Source organism: Mauremys mutica, chromosome 7 (assembly GCF_020497125.1).
Source record: "Mauremys mutica isolate MM-2020 ecotype Southern chromosome 7, ASM2049712v1, whole genome shotgun sequence".
Lineage (NCBI taxonomy): Eukaryota > Metazoa > Chordata > Testudines > Geoemydidae > Mauremys > Mauremys mutica.
In genome coordinates this window covers 128,604,854-128,625,181 of record NC_059078.1, presented here as the reverse complement: position 1 = coordinate 128,625,181, position 20,328 = coordinate 128,604,854, and the positions used below count along the sequence as shown (strand labels likewise).

The following is a 20,328-nucleotide window of genomic DNA, read 5'->3' as shown; positions in this document are numbered from 1 at the left end:
ACCCGTGTGTCGGGGGATGGGCAGTACACATAAAAACAGCATCTGGGATATAAGACAAAGGACCACGCCCCAGGCATTGGGGAGGGGACAGGAATCCGGCTCTCCAGCGCTCCCGGCAGAATCAGGCCAGGGAGGTTAGCTGCAAGCAGGCCGCCCGCCCGCCCGTCCGTCCGTCCGTCCAGCGCAACATGGGGCTGCCTAACTGAGCAAAGAGAAACTGGCCAGTTAGCCCGGGGCGTTTCCACTGACTGTCCCTAAATACTGAATTCCAGCTGACTAGTAAACACGCTCTGGCTTAGAACAGTCTGTCCTGGGTCGCTGCAGATGCCTGCTGGCTGGCTGGTTCCCAGCAGGGGCAGGCTCCCAGCCTGCTGAAAGAGGCCAGGACCCGAGGCGGGGAGTGATGGGGCAGGCAGAGTGGGGTACGTCTATACAGCATTCTGGGGCCTCCCAGCCTCCCCCGAAGCCTGGCTCGACAGACCTGGGCTAGCGGGGCTCTACTAGCCGTGTGGCCAGCGCGCTGAAGTTGCCGCTCGGGCTCTGACGTCCACGCGCTCCCGCCTGAGCTGGCATGTCAAGGCACTGTCTACACGGCTGTTTCTAGAGCGCTAGTCTGCCAACCCAGGTTGGGATGCTCGCTCCCACAGGCTCCAAAATGCTGTGTAGCTGTATCTGTGGGGCCCAGGGCCTAATGCAGCGGTTCCCAAACTGTGGGTCGCAGCGCATGGGGTCACAGTGAGCCCTAGTGTGCCATTCTGCGCCGCACTACATGACCTCGCATGTATGGAGCGTGCAAGGTCACGGTGCATGGAGGATGCCATTTTGCTTTACAAAATGGCATCTCCATGAGGCAGGAGGCCGCGCTATGCAGAGGAAGATATTTTGCTCTTCAAAATGACGTCCTCCATGTTCAAATGGGGCAGCGCTGTCACCAAGTCTACGAGCCCCCGGCCTAGCATTAAAAGGGGGAGGCTCTCCGAGAGGAACAGCACAACCTGCAGATACGTGACTCCCTGCTGGGGGCTCGGCTCATCTCGAGAACAGCTGCCTGGGGCCCAATCCTGCATGGGTGTAAATCAGGGGCTGCAATGGAGTGACAACAATGCACAATCCGGCGTCTGCCAGGCAGGGGCAGTAACACCCCAGGAATTCCAAGCAAACAAGGGAGAGCAGGTTTGACACTAAGCCAGGCTCTCAGAACCAGCTGACAAGGGAGCGGCTCCTTTGCCAAGGCTCAGGTGCCCGACCCCTGCAGGCCGAAGATGCTCCCCATACCAGCAGCTGGGGACAGTTAGTTCCAGCCACGCTACCACAAGGATTGGCGCGCCTCTCTCCGGTGAGAGGGAACAAGGGTTTGGGGCAGAGAGGACGTGCAGGGAAACCCTCGGCCCAGCCACACGGAGTTTGGGTGCAGTGTCTGAGTTAGTACCGAACCGAACCCCAGGAGGGAGGGTCGTGTGGATTGCGGGTGGGCAGGTGGCGCGTGGGTGATTTATTAGGAGCAAGGTATGAATTCCACCTGCTTATAGCAGAGCTCACCAACCTCATTCACATTGTCCGGTGCCATGTGCTGGGAGGGAGTCACCAGGGCCAAGGGCAGGCCGTGCTGCTGCTCTCCCTTAAGCCTCCACTGTGACGTCGCTGGGGGGTATGGGCTGAACTGAGCCGTGCCCCTCCCTCTCTGCCAGTGCCAGGCACTTTGGGGCTGCATCAGACAGGTGTGACTAACACCTTCCCGTGAAAGCCTGGCCCCTGCTGACCCTGGAGGGACCCACCTGGACCAGGGCTGAATCTGGACCTGGGAGACTGCTGCCGCTGCAGTCCAGCATTCAGCGTGTGTGTGGTCCACGGGGAGGGATGGGACGAAGACCTGGCTGGGGTCCCTGGCACAATCTGTTCTGCTCTGCCCTTCTTCGAGATCCCACTCCGGGTGCGCTCAAATCCCTGCACAGGATGGGAAATCTTTCCCTCAGCAGTGTCCACTTGAACGTTCTCCCCTGCCCCCCAAGAGCATGCGGGGTAGGGCCACCCCAGCTGCCGGCCAGTTCCTGTTGACCACCTTACAGACAGCTGGACCTCGTCGGTGTCCCTTCTTTGTAGCCAGCAAATATAGTGCCCATCTTTAAAAAAGGGAAGAAAGAGAACCTGGGGAACTACAGGCCAGTCAGCCTCACTTCAGTCCCTGGCAAAATCATGGAGCAGGTCCTCAAAGAATCCATTTTGAAGCACTTGGAGGAGAGGAAGGTGATCAGGAACAGTCAACATGGATTCACCAAGGGCAAGTCATGCCTGACTAACCTGATTGCCTTCTATGATGTGATAACTGGCTCTGTGGATGAGGGGAAAGCAGTGGACGTGATATATCTTGACTTTAGCAAAGCTTTTGATACGGTCTCCCACAGTATTCTTGCCAGCAAGTTAAAGAAGTATGGGCTGGATGAATGGACTGTAAGGTGGGTAGAAACCTGGCTAGATTGTTGGGCTCAACAGGTAGTGATCAACGACTCCATCTCTAGTTGGCAGCTGGTATCAAGCAGAGTGCCCGAGGGGTCGGTCCTGAGGCTGGTTTTGTTGAACATCTTTATTAATGATCTGGAGGATGGTGTGGACTGCACCCTCAGCAAGTTTGCAGGTGACACTAAACTGGGGGGAGAGGTAGATACGCTGGAGGGTAGGGATAGGATACAGAGGGACCTAGACAAATTAGAGGATTGGGCCAAAAGAAATCTGATGAGGTTCAACCAGGACAAGTGCAGAGTCCTGCACTTAGGACGGATGAATCCCATGCACTGCTAGAGGCTGGGAACCAACTGGCTAAGCAGCAGTTCTGCAGAAAAGAACCTGGGGGTTACAGTGGATGAGAAGCTGGATATGAGTCAGCAGTGTGCCCTTGTTGCCAAGAAGGCTAATGGCATATTGGGCTGTATTAGTAGGAGCATTGCCAGCAGATCGAGGGAAGTGATCATTCCCCTCTATTCGGCACAGGTGAGGCCACACCTGGAGTAATGCATCCAGTTTTGGGCCCCCCACTACAGAAAGGATGTGGACAAATTGGAGAGAGTCCAGCAGAGGATTACGAAAATGATTAGAGGGCTGGGGCACATGACTTATGAGGAGAGGCTGAGGGAACTGGGCTTGTTTAGTCTGCAGAAGAGAAGAGTGAGGGGGGATTTGATAGCAGCCTTCAACTACTTGAAGGGGGGTTCCAAAGAGGATGGAGCTCAGCTGTTCTCAGTGGTGGCAGATGACAGAACAAGGAGCAATGGGCTCAGGTTGCAGAGGGGGAGGTCTAGGGTGGATATTAGGAAACACTATTTCACTCGGAGGGTGGTGAAGAACTGGAATGGGTTCCCTAGGGAGGTGGTGGAATCTCCTTCCTTAGAGGTTTTTAAGGTCCGGCTTGACAAAGCCCTGGCTGGGAAGTTTTAGTTTGTGTTGGTCCTGCTTGGAGCAGGGGGTTGGACTAGATACCTCCTGAGGTCCCTTCCATCTCTGATCTTCTATGATTCTATCTCAGCTTGCAGAGGTCCTGCCAGAGCAATCAGAGCCCCCTGCTCTGGAGATCCATGCCTGTGCTGCATAAAGGAAGGCAGAGAAGCACGCAGCAAAGGACTCGCTGTCAGCACAGAGGCACTCCACCCTCTTGTGCCGAGATTCTCTTCAGCAGCACCGACCCTTACACCAGCAGCACTAGCTCAGAGCTACCCCAGCACAACTGCAAGCAGCCTTCAATGCCCCCTGCTTGCCTCTGTCCACCTCAGTACCGCAGTGCATCAAGCATGCCTCGAAAGGCTCAGTACAGAGAGACTTTTTACCAAGACAAGCAACTTTGAAGACTTCAGCTTCCACTTCCGCATTGGCAGTGCTGGTACCACCTGAGGCATCCTTTATGTCACAGGAGGAAATCAGGATTACTCCTGAGCCAGAGTCACCTATTGTACAAGCCTCTCCTGCCTCAGTTTCCCCAAGATTTTCAGTGCCACGGTGGACAAAAATGCCAGTCATGAAAATTGCCTTAAAGATCTCCTGCTCCTGGCACAGGGAGCCTACCACTCCTCATCAAGTTATTTCACCTTGCAGAGCAGCCCCTTCAATTCAGTGCTTTTCTTCAGCTTCTGCATCAGATAAGGCTAGTAGGCAGCTCTCTCCTATCCCAGCTAAGAGATATATACACCACAGATATCATCCTTCTCGGGTTTCTCCAGTTAGGAGCCACTCACATGATATTCAGTTACCTCCATAGATGTGAGAAATTCTGTGCCTTGTTCCTATGGATACCAGTCCTGGCCTTTCTGGCCTCCTTGCATAGTTTGGGTCAAGAGTTTCCTGCTATCTCTGCTTCGAGGGGCAGTTTCCCTACAACAGGCTGTCTGCAGTCAGCCTGTTCTCCACAGAAATCTTTGGTTACGGAGTAGCAGCCTCTATTTGAGGAAGGAGAGCCACCCACTCACAATGGACCTTCTACTGCAGAACGTGTGGCCTCTTCCAATGATGCCATAGTGTCTGCTCTTCCTTCCACAGTAGATGACTTTCAGGCTTTTTCAGGAATTTCTAAAGAGGATGGCAGAGACGTTAGAAATTCCTCTGGAGCTTGTGCAGGAAAAGTCATACAAACTGTTTGACATCCTCCAACCTTCTACTCAAAATAAGGTGCCTCTGCCTTTTAAAGAAGGTGTCCTTGAACCAGCTAAGGAGTTATGGGCAACATCACCTTTATGTTGGCAATATCTGAATGAGCAGCTTGAAAATATTAGGTTCCTCCTTAGAGGTCTGAGTATTTTTATACTCACCCAGCTCCATCTTCATTCGTAATCACGACTCTTAATAAAACATCCGAGTAGCTTTCAAGAGCTACTCCAAAAGAGAAGGAACCAAAAAAGTGGATCTTTATGAGAGAAAGGATTTACTCCTCGGCCTCCCTTCAAATGAGAATTTCCAATTATCAAGCAATGTTGGCCAAATGTAATAACATACAATGGGACAAAGTGGCAGGTTTTCAAGATAAACTTCCTTCTGATTTAAGGAAGTTTCCTCCTTTCTGCTCTGAAGGCATGTTAATTGCTAAACTTCTTTGCCAGCAGCACTGGATTCAGTGGATACAGGGGCTGGTCAGTGGTGTTGGGTAGAGAGATTCTTAGCTTTCTGCATCGGTCCAACTCCAGTATCCAGACAGTGAAGTCAAATATGATGAGGATTATTTAAAATTTTATTCACCATATATAAAGTTCTACCAATCCCAAAATATCAGACACGTTATCCACCAGGTCAATGAATGTATCAGATTGTGCCCAAATACACGCTTACAACCAGTTCTTATTAAATAATCTAAGATTTATTGACAAGAAAGAGTGGTTATGGTTAAAAGATCATTATACATACAGATATGAATAAAATTCTTAGGTCAGTTTCATAGTTGAGATGGTGAAGTGCTGAGTTGCAAAAAGTTCTTTCAGAATCATTTCCATTGGCTATAATCCGATAGTCTGTGTGCAGAGTCTGTATAAATTCTGCCATGAGAAATAGCAGGGTGATCCAGACCGGTGCTGGAGACCTCAGACTTGCGATTCAAGCTTCCTCGGGCCAAGCTTAAGCAGATCTGAGATGACAGGATCAGGCTCTAGAGTTCTTTTATTGATCTCTGGCAGGCTACTGTAGCCTCTTGAGACAGATAACATAGCAGGTGAAGAATGGGTAATATACATTGTGACTGTGAAGTCAATTCCTATTTCCTACATGCACACAGGTAATTAGTTGCACTGATTAGCCGAAGGCGATTAACCATTCCAGCAGTTCAGAGACAGTTTACTACAAACTTCCTAGAGAAATAGAGACAATGACATTATTACACCACGTTTCATTTAATTGCTAATATTCCCTTTGATCTCTAAATCAATAGACTATAGTAGCAGCCAGGAACTGAAATTTAGCATCTACAAGCTAATCTGGTTACATTGTTAACATCTAACAAGGTACAGGTAACACAGTCAAATACAATTAGTATTTACCTCTAATTCACTAACAATACGGAACTCTCGTCCATTTCACGTGGCTTTGCTGATTGTTTGCCACTTCAATACTTCCTGAATATGTTCTGGAAGGTTGGGCCCGTAGCCTGCTGGCTGTTTAACCCTCGCAGGCTCAGCATCACCCTTGCCTTACAGTCATTGTGGCTTTTGCGATGTGGATGTGTACGTGGATCCCAGGCCCCACACTCCAGCCCCACAGCTGGGAGTCTGACCCTTCAGGCCCTGGGTGGCAAAGGAACTGGCTGGCAGTTGGGGTCGTCCACAGGGAGGTGGAGTACGGACAGCGCTGGGAGAGCTCGCTGGCGCTTTGATGACACTTAGCGCTTCAAAGCGCTACCGCGGCAGCGCTTTGAAGCGCTAAGTGTAGCCACAGCCTTAGTCCCAGTAAAAGTCATTACCTAGACCCCAAACAGCAGGTTCTTCACAGGAAAGTTCATTCAGGGTAGGTCAATGTCTTCCATTGTGAGTTAAATGTTCCTTGATGAGCCACTTAATTTGAATAGTCCCTCTAAGATGTGCAAGCTAAACACCTTGTTGGAGTTTCCCAGAAGCAAACACATTAGGAATCCAGGTATAGAGCCAATACTCATAACTTCAAATACAAAAATAATACACGCATGCAAATAGCGTAATCCTATTCAGCGAATCCTAACCTTTCCATAGACACCTTACTTGACAACTTTTGTACAAGATTTGTTGCAATTATATAACAGTGGTAGCAACAATGATCTACATGGTCATATTTTAATCAGCTAACGTCACAGCCTGTGCACATTTTCGCCCTCTGCTGTGCCAGGCAGGTTGATAATACAGCTGCCCTCTGGCATCCCCAGTGGCTCAGGCAGGCTCTGTGCGCCCGTTCCCGGCTCTGTGGCAGGCTGCTGCTGTTCAATCTTCTGCTGTGGCCGGTTGTTCTCAGACTCGTGCCAGTGCCCAGGCAGTGTGGTGACTTGTACCCTGTGGCAGAGGGATGGGATGATGGTCTCCTGCTCTTTTTGTTTTGTGAACAGGTGGTAAATACCTATGCACCTGGGAAGAAGATCTGGCTTGAAGGTATCGGAGCCACCTCAGCTGGAGGCACGAACAATCTCTCGGATTCGTACGCTGCTGGATTCCTGTGAGTTGGGGCATGGGAACCACACACACTCCTACAGTGCAAGGTGTGCTGGGCAGCTGTCTGCAGCTGGGAGCAGGCTCACCGCTCTGCTGTAAGTGCACCTCTCCACTGCTCATGCTCTGCGCCTGAGCAGCTCTTGTTACCGCTGGCGAGGAGCTCTGGGCTAACAGCAGTGCAAACGAGATATGAACCTGTCCCCACTCCTGCCATGGGAGGTGCCTAACCAATGGAGACAGGAAAAGGGAACAGCCCCCCAGGCGCATGCCTGCACAGGAATCAAAGCGTGGGACTGTTCAGAACAGTCCGATTCCTGGAGCATCTCAGAGCTGGACGGTTCTACCCCTAATTCTGTAGTGAGAGGGGAGTAAAGCTGTTCCATCGCTTACCTTCTGACCTGCTTGTCTGGCCACAGAGAGACGCGCACCCCCCTTCCCCCAGCCTGGCCCTGGTTCCCCGGCTCTGTACCCTCTTCCTTCAGGCTGCAGACCTGCTTTCTCACCTGCACTCACGCCTTCATTTCTTCACGGGGGCGCAATCTCATCTGAAGGAAGCTCTGTAAGGCTCAGGTTTGGAACCCAGTTTCTTTACACCTTAGAAGCCCGAGGTGTTCATGGTTCCCAGGGTAGCTGGCTGGCATGACAGAGCAGCCTGTGGTCTCTTGCTGCGTAGCTCCAGTTCCTAGGGTTAGAGCTGACTGTAATAATTAGAGGTTTAGTAAAGATTATCTTTTTTTCTGGAGAGAGTTGTAAGGTGTGTCTGTAGGTCTGTGATGCTTGGGAGGTGGAGGCATGTGCCAGGACCGCATGGTGTGTGTGGGGACATGATGGTTAGGGTTGTGCGCGTGGGTTGTAATGATGTGGCTGTGTGTGTAGGGGTGACAGTGGGAGTGCCTATGGGCTCTGGTGATGGAGTTGTGGACGAGCAGAACTGATGTGTGCAGGGGTATGGTGCTGTGGGATGCAGTGAGATGCTTAGGGGTGAGATGGGGTGGCAGGACTGGGGCGTGGTGTATAGGGAGGGGAGAGGCGCTAGGATGCAGCTGGTAAAAAATTTCTGAGATCCTTTAGTTCATCCATTTGGAGCAATAAAGTGCTAGACATGGCTTCTGTCGTACCGATCCCGTGAAACTGAGACATTAGCACCTTCATATATTTCCTTCTCTTGGAGCTAGTGCCCAGTGCAAGCTACTGGATAGTGGCCCTTGGGGCAGAAACATGCCTTTGAGGGTTTCTCGGCCAGCCACGCAGCAAGCCTGCTCCTCCGGCCACCTGTAGACACAGCTCTCTTCCTCTTTCCAGGTGGCTGAACACCTTGGGCATGTTGGCCAACCAGGGCATTGAGGTGGTGATGCGACACTCGTTTTTTGACCATGGACATAATCACCTTGTGGACCAGAACTTTAACCCTTTGCCGGTAGGTGTGTGAGGAGGCTCCTGCTCCATCTGTCTGTCACTGATACACAAACACACACTCACTCTTGCACGCACACACACACGCAGTCTCTGTGATTCACCTTCTCGGCCCTTTGAAGTGGGCTGGATTTTCTCTTCCCTTTCCTGTTCCCAGTTAGTAAATCAGAGAGAGAAGTTCTTGTCGTCTGTGCCCTTGACCGGTTTCACAGACGCTTGGCTTCACCACAAAAACAATCCTGGGTGCAGTCGAGAATCCACTTCTCCTTGTGGCCTGTTTGAACTCCACTTGAAAATGAATTTTTCCAGATCGGTTTCTTTCAGTGCTAATAGGAGACATTAGTTAATGTCAGACACAACATGTTGAAAGCAGATGGGGCAGCTCTACTTCTGGAGCTGAAACTGTATCCAAAATAAGAGACGCAGTGGAACCCAGGCGGCTGAACGTGAGAGAGAGGCTAGTGCTGCCGGCTAGTCGGGGGTGCCATGGGCAGGCAGAGTTGCACATGCAGCACAGGACTTTGAGAGGGGCAGAGTGAGGAGACAGCCCAAAGAGGTGCCTGGGTTCAGAAGGAAGGGAAAGTGCTGTAGAAACACAGGCTCAACATGAAGAGTGACCAGATCTCCAGAGAGCGCCGGACCCAGGGAGTTGGGGTTGGAATCAGTGCCCGATTTTAGATTTATAGAAATGAAGGCAAGAGACGTTCACAGAGCAGAGCAGTTCCCATCGATTCAGTGCAAAACCTCTCGTTTGTAGCTCTTCAGAAAGACTCAGGCAGCTGTGGGTCCAAGCCCACAGAGCTCTAATAAAGACACCGTATGTAAAAGTGTTTTAAAGGGGCAGGTTTCCTTTTCATCTTTTCTCAGTCTAATAAATTCTGCACCTTGTAAGTGGAGAACTTGGCACCGCAGGGAGGTGTTCTGTATCTCCACAGAAAGGAATTTACAAGGCTGGTCCAGGGTACCAATCTGACAGCCCTGCCAGCAGGCCCTTGGAATGTGCAGTGGAGATCTGGGAATCATAAGGGAAGCCACTTCAGAGAGCTCGGCATTTGATAACAAAATCCTGCCAGTAAAAAGCAGGAGGTTTTACACTGTGCTGAGATCTCGGGGAGAGTCAGCGAGGGGTCAGAGCCTCCGCGAAGTGGGTTTGACAGTCTTCTCCCAGCTAATCAGCTGTTGAATCGTGCACCTCTGTTCTCGCATCATCAGGCATCAGGGGAAGACATGGGAGGTCTATGGTTTAGATTATTTCTCCCAAATTCATTCTGTGAGTAGTAGCAAAGAGTGACTCGCTAAAGCAGAGGGGAATGCAATCCCATGTTGTCCATGCGTCCTCAGCTCCCCATTGAATTTCACAATGTGCTCTGGGCTTCAGGAGGCCCCAGCTACATGCCCTAATGTGACCCAGACTGATCCCTCTTTCCTGGCCAGAGGGGAGTGAGTCTCCCTGGTCATTCATCCTTGAATCCTGTTTGAACTAAAACTGGCTCCTGGGGCAAATGGTTGATGGTTTTCCTCCAAAGACCCACTTTCCCTGGCCAACCCTCAGCACCTCCATCCCCAGGTGACTCCAGGGCCTTTCCAGACTCCTGGTGAGAAGTTTCTTCTCCAGCCCAGAGCTTGACTTTTACGCTAAGGTCTAGGTAGCAGAGTGTTCATGGCCACTAGCCAGGCGGCTCAGCTGGAGCAGGGAGTAACTGCCTTGAGGAGCCCTCTGCAGAGGTTAAGATGGTGTGAGGTTATAAGCTCCAAGGGCAGGAGCTACAGGAATAACCCCTTGGCTGTTAAAGGCAGCACAGGACTTTAACATGGACTTTATTGCCATTTTAAAGATAATTCTTGTCATAAAGTAAGTGAGCTGCCATCCCCCCTGGAGTAATTGCTTATTCCCTCTCCCACATGCTTCAGAATTAATTCATTTCCCATGCTCCTATATCACCTTCCTGGATAGATTCTAATGTGTGCTTTGTAAAATAATTTCTTTTCACCCCTGTGGTTTAAAAGAGCCCAGGGCGGGTGAAAATTGTTAAAGAGTTTAAAAGCTGCAGACATGAAAAAACCCAGCAAGACCAGACTTTGACATGGTTGTAGGTGTAGCTGCTGCTATTTTCCCGTGGGAGCTATCCGCAAGATGAAAGCAGTTGAATGTACCTGTGCCGGGTAGCTGTGATGTGAAATATAATCCCCTCGTTAGCTGCAATGACAAAGACTTTTCCACATGTAGCCTTTGTGCGCGTCCGCTGGCTGCTGAGAGAAGTGTAACGTCAACTGCATGATCAATCATTGTGAATGGACCTGGCTGCTTGTCAGCTGGCAGAGAACTTGGGCTGGGCTCTCCGGAGCAGCGCTTTTCTTCTTCTCTTTCCAGGCCACTGCCGATCCAGGCTTGTCAGATCAGGGTGCTGGTGCATCAGGCCCTCGGATGCTGGGCTGAACGGATCCTTTTCCAACAGAGCAGCAAAGAGTCCTGTGGCACCTTGTAGACTAACAGACGTAGCCTTTGCCCCCTTTATGTGCTGTTCTCAGTAGCTGGGCTTCCCTTCGAGATCCAGGGATAAGCTAGTGATGGGAACAGTCTGAGCGGTCACCTGTCATTCTACAGCGTATTAAACACAGAATCATCTGCTCTGTGCAGGCTAAATATTAGTAGTGCCATTGACACAAGGGAACTGATGGTTTAAAATCCCTGAACCAGGACGCTCAAAAGTGAATGTTCTCCCACGCAGCTCAGCCACGCTGCGCATTCTGCCTGTCTCACCATGTAACATTTATTAGCATAAACAGGCATTTCAAACATGGCACAGGAAACCTCTCAGGGGGCTCTCAGCCCCTCTGGCCTGCTTGGCATAGCTCTGGGAATCTTAACTTTCCTGACTGGTTTGGTTGTATTTAAACTCTCCTCCGTGCTGCTGTGTTACTGTAATGTTCTCAGAAAAGACAAATGAAAAGGGCGTGTACAGCTCCCCTTCTGCACGATGATTTTTGCCAGCATGGGGACTGTGCCGTTAAATCAGCAAGGAAAATCTCTCATGTGGGTATGGGCCTGGTAAAGAAACCCGCTCCTTCCCTGGTCACACTTGCTGTGGTGGATCAGCAACGTGTGTGTGGGAAATGCTCCTCTCCGCACTGTCAGCATTTCTCCAACGTGGAGAAGTCCCAGGGTTTGCTCAGGACTAGCTGCTCACCCAGCACAAAGTTCTAAACTCAGGCTGCTTCTCAGGTAAGGGCAGAAAGAACCCAGAGTAATGGTTGGAAGTGGAAGGTGCATTGTTTTCCACTCACCAGACTCTAGTGGCTGGACAGAGCCATCTGCTTTTTCAGAAAATCACCCTGGGGTGCAGCCAGCCCGAGGGGTTTCCTGAGAAAGTGAGAAGCCCCCAAGAGCAGAGGTTTGACCTGATCACCCACCTGGATTACAGCAGCGTGACCTGCAGCCCTCCAGCGTTCTTGGACAGAGACTGTTCTGCCCTGAGGATGCTGCTTCCCCGTCTTGCCGGGGAAGGTCGTCTGACGCTGGGCTGTCGTGCCGATGAGACCGTCGTGTCTCAGGAAAGCACTTCAGAACGTGCTCCAGCGCACACCTGTGAGTAGTCCCAGAAGAGAAGTACGCTCTGAAATGCTTTGCTGGCTGGGGGCTCCAGGGCTCTGTTTCTGGAAGGGGCTTGTGGTAGTGAAGCAGTGCTGCTAGCTGTGCAGCATTAGACACCCGGTGGCTGGTTATGCAGAGACCACACTGGAGTCTCAAAGTGCCTCCGTTACTGATGTGGGAAAGCAGCTTTGGGCCACTGTCAAGGCTGCTGGGACTGCTGCCAGGGCCATGGGTCAGCCCTGCCCCTGGAGAAACCAGTGGGGTGAGGGTGACTTTGTCCACCACCACGCAGCACGTCAGGCCTGGAGGGCCCTGCTGAGCTTTCTGTGCTGTTCTGTAGCGGGGATGTCGGTGGCTGTCGTCCTTTGCTAAGGAAATCGGTTTGTCTCACACACCTCGCAAAGGACACGTCCGTTCGTCGCATGCAGGTGATTGGGCTCAGTCTCAGCAACGGCTAACGGGCTGGGACGCTCTGGCTTGTGTAATCCGGGAGGTCAGGCCAGATGATGTAATGGCCCTGTAATCCTGTGCGATCCTGGGTGGGTGCTGGGTGTGATACTGGAGGGTTTTCCTGCTTGGGAAACGGCTCTATGTAACATGGGGGATGTGACAGGAACATCAGGGTAACAACCCATGTAGCCAGAGCAGCCCAGAGCCCAGGAGAAGCTGGTGCTTAAACTTGCATTTACATCTCTGGTTAGCTGTGGCTGTGGATCTTCTCCTGCCAGACCCAGACTGGAGGTGGGGAGATGTTTGGTTTCTGTTAGAGTAGAATGATGCTGGATTTTCCTTAATCCAATTGGGTAACGAGCCATGGGACAGGCTGAGGGAGGAGAGTTTACGGAGATCAGAGGGTGACGGGGTGGCAGAACCTGCTCTCCTGGCTGTGAGGAAGAAGTTGTGGTGGTTCTTCAAATGGCTCTGCATATTCCCGCTTACTGGTTATGGCCTTCCTGGCGGTGCCTGATGGTAGGGCCCTCCCCAAGCAGTGTCCATTAGCGCTCATATGCGTCCCCTCCAGTGCAGATGGGGCCTCCTGATTCAGTGCTCTGTCAAGGGAGCACCAACCACCTGCAGCAGCCCCCTCTGCTCTGGCACCACAGTCTAAGCCTGGCCTTGGGACATGGGGGGCTGGACAGCAGGCCTGCCCCACGCTCAGCCCATAGCAGTGACTCCTGTTCCACAGGGCTGGGCCTTGCTTCCCGTCCTGGGCACACGGGGTTTGGCCTGGTCGTCCCTCCATCATGACAGAGATGGGGGTCCTGTGCAAGTGCACCTTGGTTAATCCTGATTCCTGTGGGTGCTCTGTACCCCTGGAGCCCCATTAACGCCTGCACCAGCCCCTTCTTACCCCCTCCCTCGGCGTCCTCAAACGTTCCGAGGGGCAGGCTGTGAAAGGGGGCACAGTGCCCCTGCCTCCTCAGTTCCTTCCAGCGGTTGGGCCAGACAGAAACGAGCCGTTTCCATCCACTCGGATCCAGAGGTTTGCTCCATGGATAGTCTCTGATCGTTTACAGTTGTTGTTCTAGTATCCGTTTAGTATAAGGTAGTTTGACGTTCAGTTCTGAGTAATGGCAGAACCGAAGAAAATAAGGAATCTGGGTATGAAGAGATGTGCCTCATGCCCAGCGTCTTCCCCGTGTCAGGTGACCGTGTTAGGTGCCTGAAATGCCTGGGGGAAGGACACTCTCCTCCTGGGTGATTTATTTGCTGGGCGGGCAGACGGCTACGGCGTGCTAGCAATGGCTGTGCGGGAAACGTGTGTCGAGCAGGGAGCTAGCCGGTTTCAGCTGGAGTGCGGACAGGGCTCTAGCGCTGCGTGCTCAGTTGCGAGCCCCACAATATAAACAGGACACCTCCAAATGGGAGACTCCGAAGAAGGGGCTACGCACTTGCTAAAGGGACTGGAGGACGTGTTGTCTCTGTTCTGTCTGGGTGTTTATACCACTCGTCACTGCTCTGCCTGACTATCGCCGTTCTTGTCTGGAGAGACTTGCGGGGCCACAGGAAAGGGACTTGAGGGGCTGTGCAGCAAAGTGGGAGGGACAATCGCTGACCATGTCAAGAAATGACCCCAGCGTGCTCCTGCCACTGGAGGGGTTGGTGGTGAGAGCCAGTGAATGGGCACAAGGAGCATCCCCCATGTCCAACCCCCAACCCTTCTCTTTGCAGAGAACATTGTCACCAGGCTGCTCTTCTAGCAGAGGTTCAAAACTTGCTCCTGGGAGTTGCTGGTGAAGAGACCCAAACATCTCTGGGGCAAATTGTTTTATTCAAGAAACTTCCTGGTTAGAAGAAAGATGAGGGATTCTGTCTGATTTTAGATCTAACGCGATTAGACATATCCACTTGGAAGTTCCAGTTTCAGATTCTCACTCTGGCTCAGTAAGTCCCCTGCGTTCAGCTACGGATTGTTCTCAACTCTTCATTTCAAGGGTGTGTATTTTCGTATTTCAATCTGGCTGAGCCATCAGAGGTATCTTCATTTTGTGGTGGCCAGAAACATTTCTAGTACAAGGTCCTACCATCTGGCCTTTCTGCAGCACCAGGAATTTGTACAAAGTGCCCCTCTGTAGCAGTGGCATATTTAAGAAAGCAGGGTATGTTTGTTTACCCATATTAGACCATTGGCCGTTGAAGTTCTCATCACACAAAGATCTGCCACTTCGCATCAATTCCACAATCTTCCTGCTTATGAAGTTGGCTCTGCTATTGAGCATCAAAAAGGCGGATCTCTGCCCAGATGAGAGACTTCATTTCATAGGTTCTGTATTGGACTCAGTAGCAGAAGGCCTTTTCTCCCAGAGGGAAGGTTTCTGAAGATAGATGAATCTGTTTGGCACATCCAACTATGTTTAACCCAGATGATGATTTTCTTTCTGGGTCTCATGGGCCTTATGGTAGCAACTACTTACGGGACTCCGTTTGCTCAGAATCAGGTAGTTGCAGCATCAGCCAACTTAGGTTTATAGACCCAGACAGCCTTCCAGTGTTAGTCACCATGCCTTAGGATGTCCTGAATTCATTGGTGTGGTGGGCAGACAGATGGGATGTCCTCAGAGGAGTCTCGTTCAGTCCTCCTTCACCTTCCATCACCATAGCCTCCAGTGCATCCGTCAACGGACGGGGAGCTCATCGGGTCATTTTCCAGTTCAAGGCCACTGGCTGTTTCATGAAAACTTGCATATAAATGTGTTGGAATTAAGAGCCATTCACTTGGCCCTCAGCTCTTTTCTTCCTCACATGAAGGGGAAGTTGCTCAGGTAACAACAGACAATACAACTGTTGTGTGTTACATCAGCAAGCGAGGAGGCGCTCGTTCTTCCCTGTTGTGTGCTGAGGGACTGGTGCCTTCTTCACAGTGTGTATCCGGTGGCGCTGCACCTCGCAGGGGAGAGCAATGAGTGAGTGGAGCATCTCAGGAGGGACAGGACTCAGCAACACGAGTGGTCCTGGAAAGATCAAATACTACAAGAGACTTTCTCCAGCTGGGATCTGCCCATTGTAGACTTTTTTGCAGCCAGGTTCACCAAAGTGTCCTCTCTCCGGGTCAAGAGCAGGCAGGGAAAAGCAATCGATCTCAGAGGTGCTCCTGCTGCATTGGGGAAAAGGACGTCTTGTCAGGAATCAGGGCCTGCAGCAGAGCCAGTCTCTGGTCTGGGCAACCTAGCGAGCTCCCTGACTGGCTACACTGCCAGACTGGTGGGACGAGTTAGCAGATCAGATCAGCAGCTCCTCAAAGCATTTGCCCACGGCTGTGTTCGCTCGTTTGCCCGCCTTGCTCCCACCTCATTCCTGCCTCGGACCCAGCCTTGCCTCACTCCAGGTAACCTGGCTCTGACCCTTGGCTCTAGCATCTGGCCTCTGACTCTGGCGCTGACCCTGGCTACCAGCTCCTGCTCCAACAGGCATGACCACCCATGTCCTGGTCACTGACACATCTGTACAGACACTCCCCAGATTACGCAAGACCCAATGAATGCAAATTCGCACTTACGGAAAAAGTTCCATAAGCCAGAAATAGGATTTTCGATTTGCGGAAATTTTCGCGTAACGTACGGGTATGCAGTTCCGACTTACACCAAATTCGAGTTACGCAAGGCTTTCCAGAACGGAACGATTGCGTAAGTCAGGGGGGCGTCTGTCTGTTCTTCCCTGTTTCCCTTAATTCTGGAAGTGCTGAGGAAAGTACATCAAGGCAGCATGACTTTTGTTTGCCCAGTTTGCAGAGGCAGGAGTGGTACACGGATTCCTTCAGCTGTTGGGCGGAATTTCCAAACATCCCCCTTCATCTGACAGCCTGTGACTGATACCGAGCAGCCCTGGTCCTTGTCAGCCCGGGGGTATTGCTCCGCTCCAGGAAGCTGTCCACAAGGAAGTGATGTCGTTTGAAAGGGACTAGATTTGTCTCTTGGATGCAGGGAAAATCTGATTCTCCATTTCAGCTTCTATTCCTTCTGTTTCGGAGTATTGAATGTATTTGAAGTCTAATGGCTTATCTGATGCCTCTTTAGGAGTTCACTTGGCAGCTGTTTCTACTTATCATGCTTTGATGGCAGATCGTTACTTGTGTGTGATACAGTTAAAAGGTTTATGAAGGGGTTGGCCAATCCGTATCCCTCTTTGAGGGATCTCGTCCCACCCATGGGATCTCAGTTTGGTCACATCAAGGCTTATGAAAGCACCCTTTGGCGGAGTGTTCCATATTTTAGTTAGCTAGTAAGACTAATTATTATTGCTGTAACATCAGCCGGAAGGGTATGCCAATTGCATGCTCTGATGGCAGATCTCCCGTTTACTATTTTTCATAAAGACAAGGTGCTTCTTATAGCTGATCCCAGGTTTTTACCATAAATAGTGTCTGAATTTCCCATCAGTCACATGATTAATTTACCGGTTCCGCCCTAAGACGCGTGCTAATAAAGGGGACTCTTTGGTGCATACTTTAGATGCAAGCAGGGTTCTGGCATATTGTTTAAATAGAACTAAATGTTTTAGAAAGTCATCTAGGTTATTTGTCTCTATCTGGGCAATAGTATATCTAGTCAAACTCTTTCCAGCTGGCTTAAACAATGTCTCAGGGAATGGTATAAATTAGCGGCACTCTCTGTGCCTGCTATTGTAAACTCTCATTCTGCTAGGGCAGTGGCAGCATCTCCTGCTCGCCTTGAACACGTTCCTGTCGGGGAATTCGGCAAGGCTGCTACTTGGGAGTCAGCCCGTACTTTCCTCAACCATTAAGCTTTGGATTTGCCTTCAGGAGTAGATGCCAGATTTGGTAGAATGGTGCTTCGATCGGTATTTGATTAGGGCGCTGTTCCCTCCACCTCGGTTTTCAGCATTGCTTCCCAGACTAGCCAGGAGTGGGAATATGCAGAGCCCCTGAAGAAGAAATGAAGGTTACTGACTTTTCACCGAGTTCTTTGAGATGACGCCGCATTTTCACATGCCCTTTCTCACAGTCCTGCTTTTCTTCTCCGGGCTAGTGGTGGAAGGGCAGAGGCAGTAGGGCGTGCAGCACCCCCTTGTGTGGCCTCAGGACATCTGAGGATGGTGAGGTTGGGGATCGGCTGGCACGTGGACGCTGCGTGGAAGGTTCTGCTGTTAGGTACCACCAGGCAGCGCGTTACCCACACATGTGAGTAGGTGGAATCATCTCAAAGAACTCCAGTTACAAGGACCCTTCCTTATTTCATGGCTGTGAGCAGCAAAGCCCCCTGCAGAGCCCTGGACAGAGGCTGTGCACGTGCTGTCTCCGGCACAGCTTTGACTGAATGCTGGCAGCTCCAGGGGCATTTTTCACCGGCGCAGTGTAGCCCAGAGGGGGTGAGAACATTGCAGAGCATGGCGGTGTGTACTGCCGAAGAGGGATTGTTTTGCTTTTGGTCCTTGGACTGTCCGTCCATCTGCCTGTCTGTCTAGGCAGTGCCATCACCGTGAGATCGACATGTTTGGGACCAGATTCTGCCGCTCTCCCTCTTGCTGAGGGACCCCTTCGTCCAGGTCTAGTTGCGATGATTTCAGTGCAAGTGTGCCGGGGGCCGCGGCAGCCCTCAGCTAGCAGTGGTGGCTCAGCTATTATAAAAATGGCAGCTGATGAATTTGAAATGTGGTTCCTGAGAATCTCGTTGGATTCTTGCTCTGAGTCTGTTATTGAGCAGCCTGCGGCCTGCCTGACCCACCCTGTTCACAAAGGCAAATGCCCGACAGCAACATTTGAGTCATTCGCTCTAGGAGGCTCTGAACTCGGGCCCATCCTGCTCCCTGGCTGCAAAGAACAGATTCCCCCACCTGTGAAAGCTCAGCCCGTCTCACCAAAACGGCCTGGGGCCCCAGCTTGTAGCTCAGCTGTGGGCTCAGTGTTTCTAAGCGCCGGTTGAAGAAGGGGTCTTGTGTTGACGTATGTACGTGTTCCCTGGTGCGCTCCTTAGCTGAGGCTGGCTTAGCTGGAGGTAGGAGCCATCTCCTCTGCAGGGTGCATGCTGTGTCTGCTCTGGGGAGGCGGGGAAGAGACCGTCTACAAACAAGAACTACTGACTGGTGGGTCTCCTCTTCCCCACCCCTCTCCCCTCTCCGCACCTTTCAAATACTGGCTGTTTGGTCAGCTCGGCCAGTGCCTGCAATGAGAAGAGCAGGCTGCCTCTACCCACTGGCCTGACAGCTAGTTTGCCTCCTTGCTACCTGGCAGGTGGAGACATCCCACTGCCTGCCTGGATTTCAGGGTACAGGAGGTGCGGGAGGAGAGGTGGGGAACCAGGTACTGCTAAAGGATGGTATCTTATGAAATACAGAGGTGAGAGCAAGGCTGAGAATCTTCTCTCCTCAAAGCACTTGGCAAACATTAATCCTCTGCCCTGTGCCCAGCGTTCAGACTTCCCAGCACAGGGACCTCTGCCGCGTCGCCGGGGCAGGGCCTTGCCGAACTGCGCTTGCCAGCTGAGCCCTAATGCAGCTCAGCTGCCATTACGCTGGTGCCTGGCTAGTGAATTTCCTGACTCTGTGGGGGGATTCTCAGCCTCGTGATTACGTGATATGATTTGTACCAGACGTGCTGAGAGACCCTCGTCAGAATCGGGGGCTGTGCTGTGCCGTGTGTCCAAAGGCCCGGTCCCCCCTCGAGGCGCTTACAGGCGACATATGAAGGGTGGGGGTGAGGGAGACAGTCCAGCAGACAGAGACAACGTGGAACCTTTTCCTGATGACTAAATCGACAAAGCCAGCAGCGGTGCCGGGCCCCAGCGCTTGGTTCCGTCTGTGGATATTTGAAGGGTGTAGACTGAAAGGTGGGCGGATCGTGTTTGGGGTGGAGTGTTGTCCAGCTGAAACTAGGAGGAAGGGGCTCACGCAGAGTGCGGGAGGGGGTCTCTGCTCAGAGGAGCACTCAGCCCCCCAAAGGTGGGGAGAAGCCCTGTCACTCGGACATCCCCACACTGGCCCTGGGGATGAACTGGGTCACCAGGTGGGGGTTCTGGGGTGAAGAGAAGAAGCCGGCTGCACACCGTCCTTTGTTCCTCCCAGGGATTTGTTGGGGTCACATATTGTCATTGCACGAGGCCTGGCCTGCGTGTGATTCAGACATGGATCTGCCACTAGCGCTTCCCTGGTCGTATCATTGCATAATGATTGCAGCGTCCCTCGTTCCCCGTTCCCTCCCCCAACAAGCTGCTTTCAGACTTCTGGGGCCTGCACTGACTACCAGGACCTCCAAGAGGCTCCTTTTATCCGAGGCTGGAGAGGGATGTAGAGCTGCCTCCTCCGCTCCGAGTGGCTCCTCTTTGCTTGCTGCCACAATGGGTTAAAGGACCTTTCCCCCCTACTGTAGCTGCGCCATGAAATGCCTCTGGACTTCATCAAACGCGTCAAAGCGGTGCTGCTGCTCGCAGGGCTGGCCCCCGGGCTGAAAGCTGGGGACATGGGAGCTGGAGCAGAGCTGCGCCTGCCATGGGAAAGGGGATGAGACGCACTCCAGCCCGGAACAAACTCGAGCAATAACCTGCCATTGCACCACGGTCTCTCGCCCTAATTCATCAGCTAGTGATGCTCAGTCCTGCCCCAGTGACACCCAGCAGCCCAGGAAAGCCCAGGAGACCATGCAGCAGGGCCAGGCTCAGTGCTGTACGTGCTACCGAACGTGATTTGAGGAGCACAGGCAGTGTCTCTTTAAGTAACATGGACCGGTAGGGA

General features: G+C 52.0%; 1 protein-coding gene across 4 annotated transcripts in view; it reads left to right on the top strand.

Moving 5' to 3' along the window:
• HPSE2 (heparanase 2 (inactive)) overlaps window positions 1-20,328 on the top strand; it is a 261,831-nt gene that overhangs the window by 225,804 nt on the left and 15,699 nt on the right. For all 4 annotated transcript variants that reach the window (XM_045024572.1, XM_045024571.1, XM_045024570.1 and 1 more), the window contains 2 exons: window positions 7,037-7,143; window positions 8,442-8,556. In XM_045024572.1, the coding sequence (XP_044880507.1) occupies window positions 7,037-7,143; window positions 8,442-8,556 (222 nt within the window). The remainder of the gene's footprint in view (window positions 1-7,036; window positions 7,144-8,441; window positions 8,557-20,328) is intronic.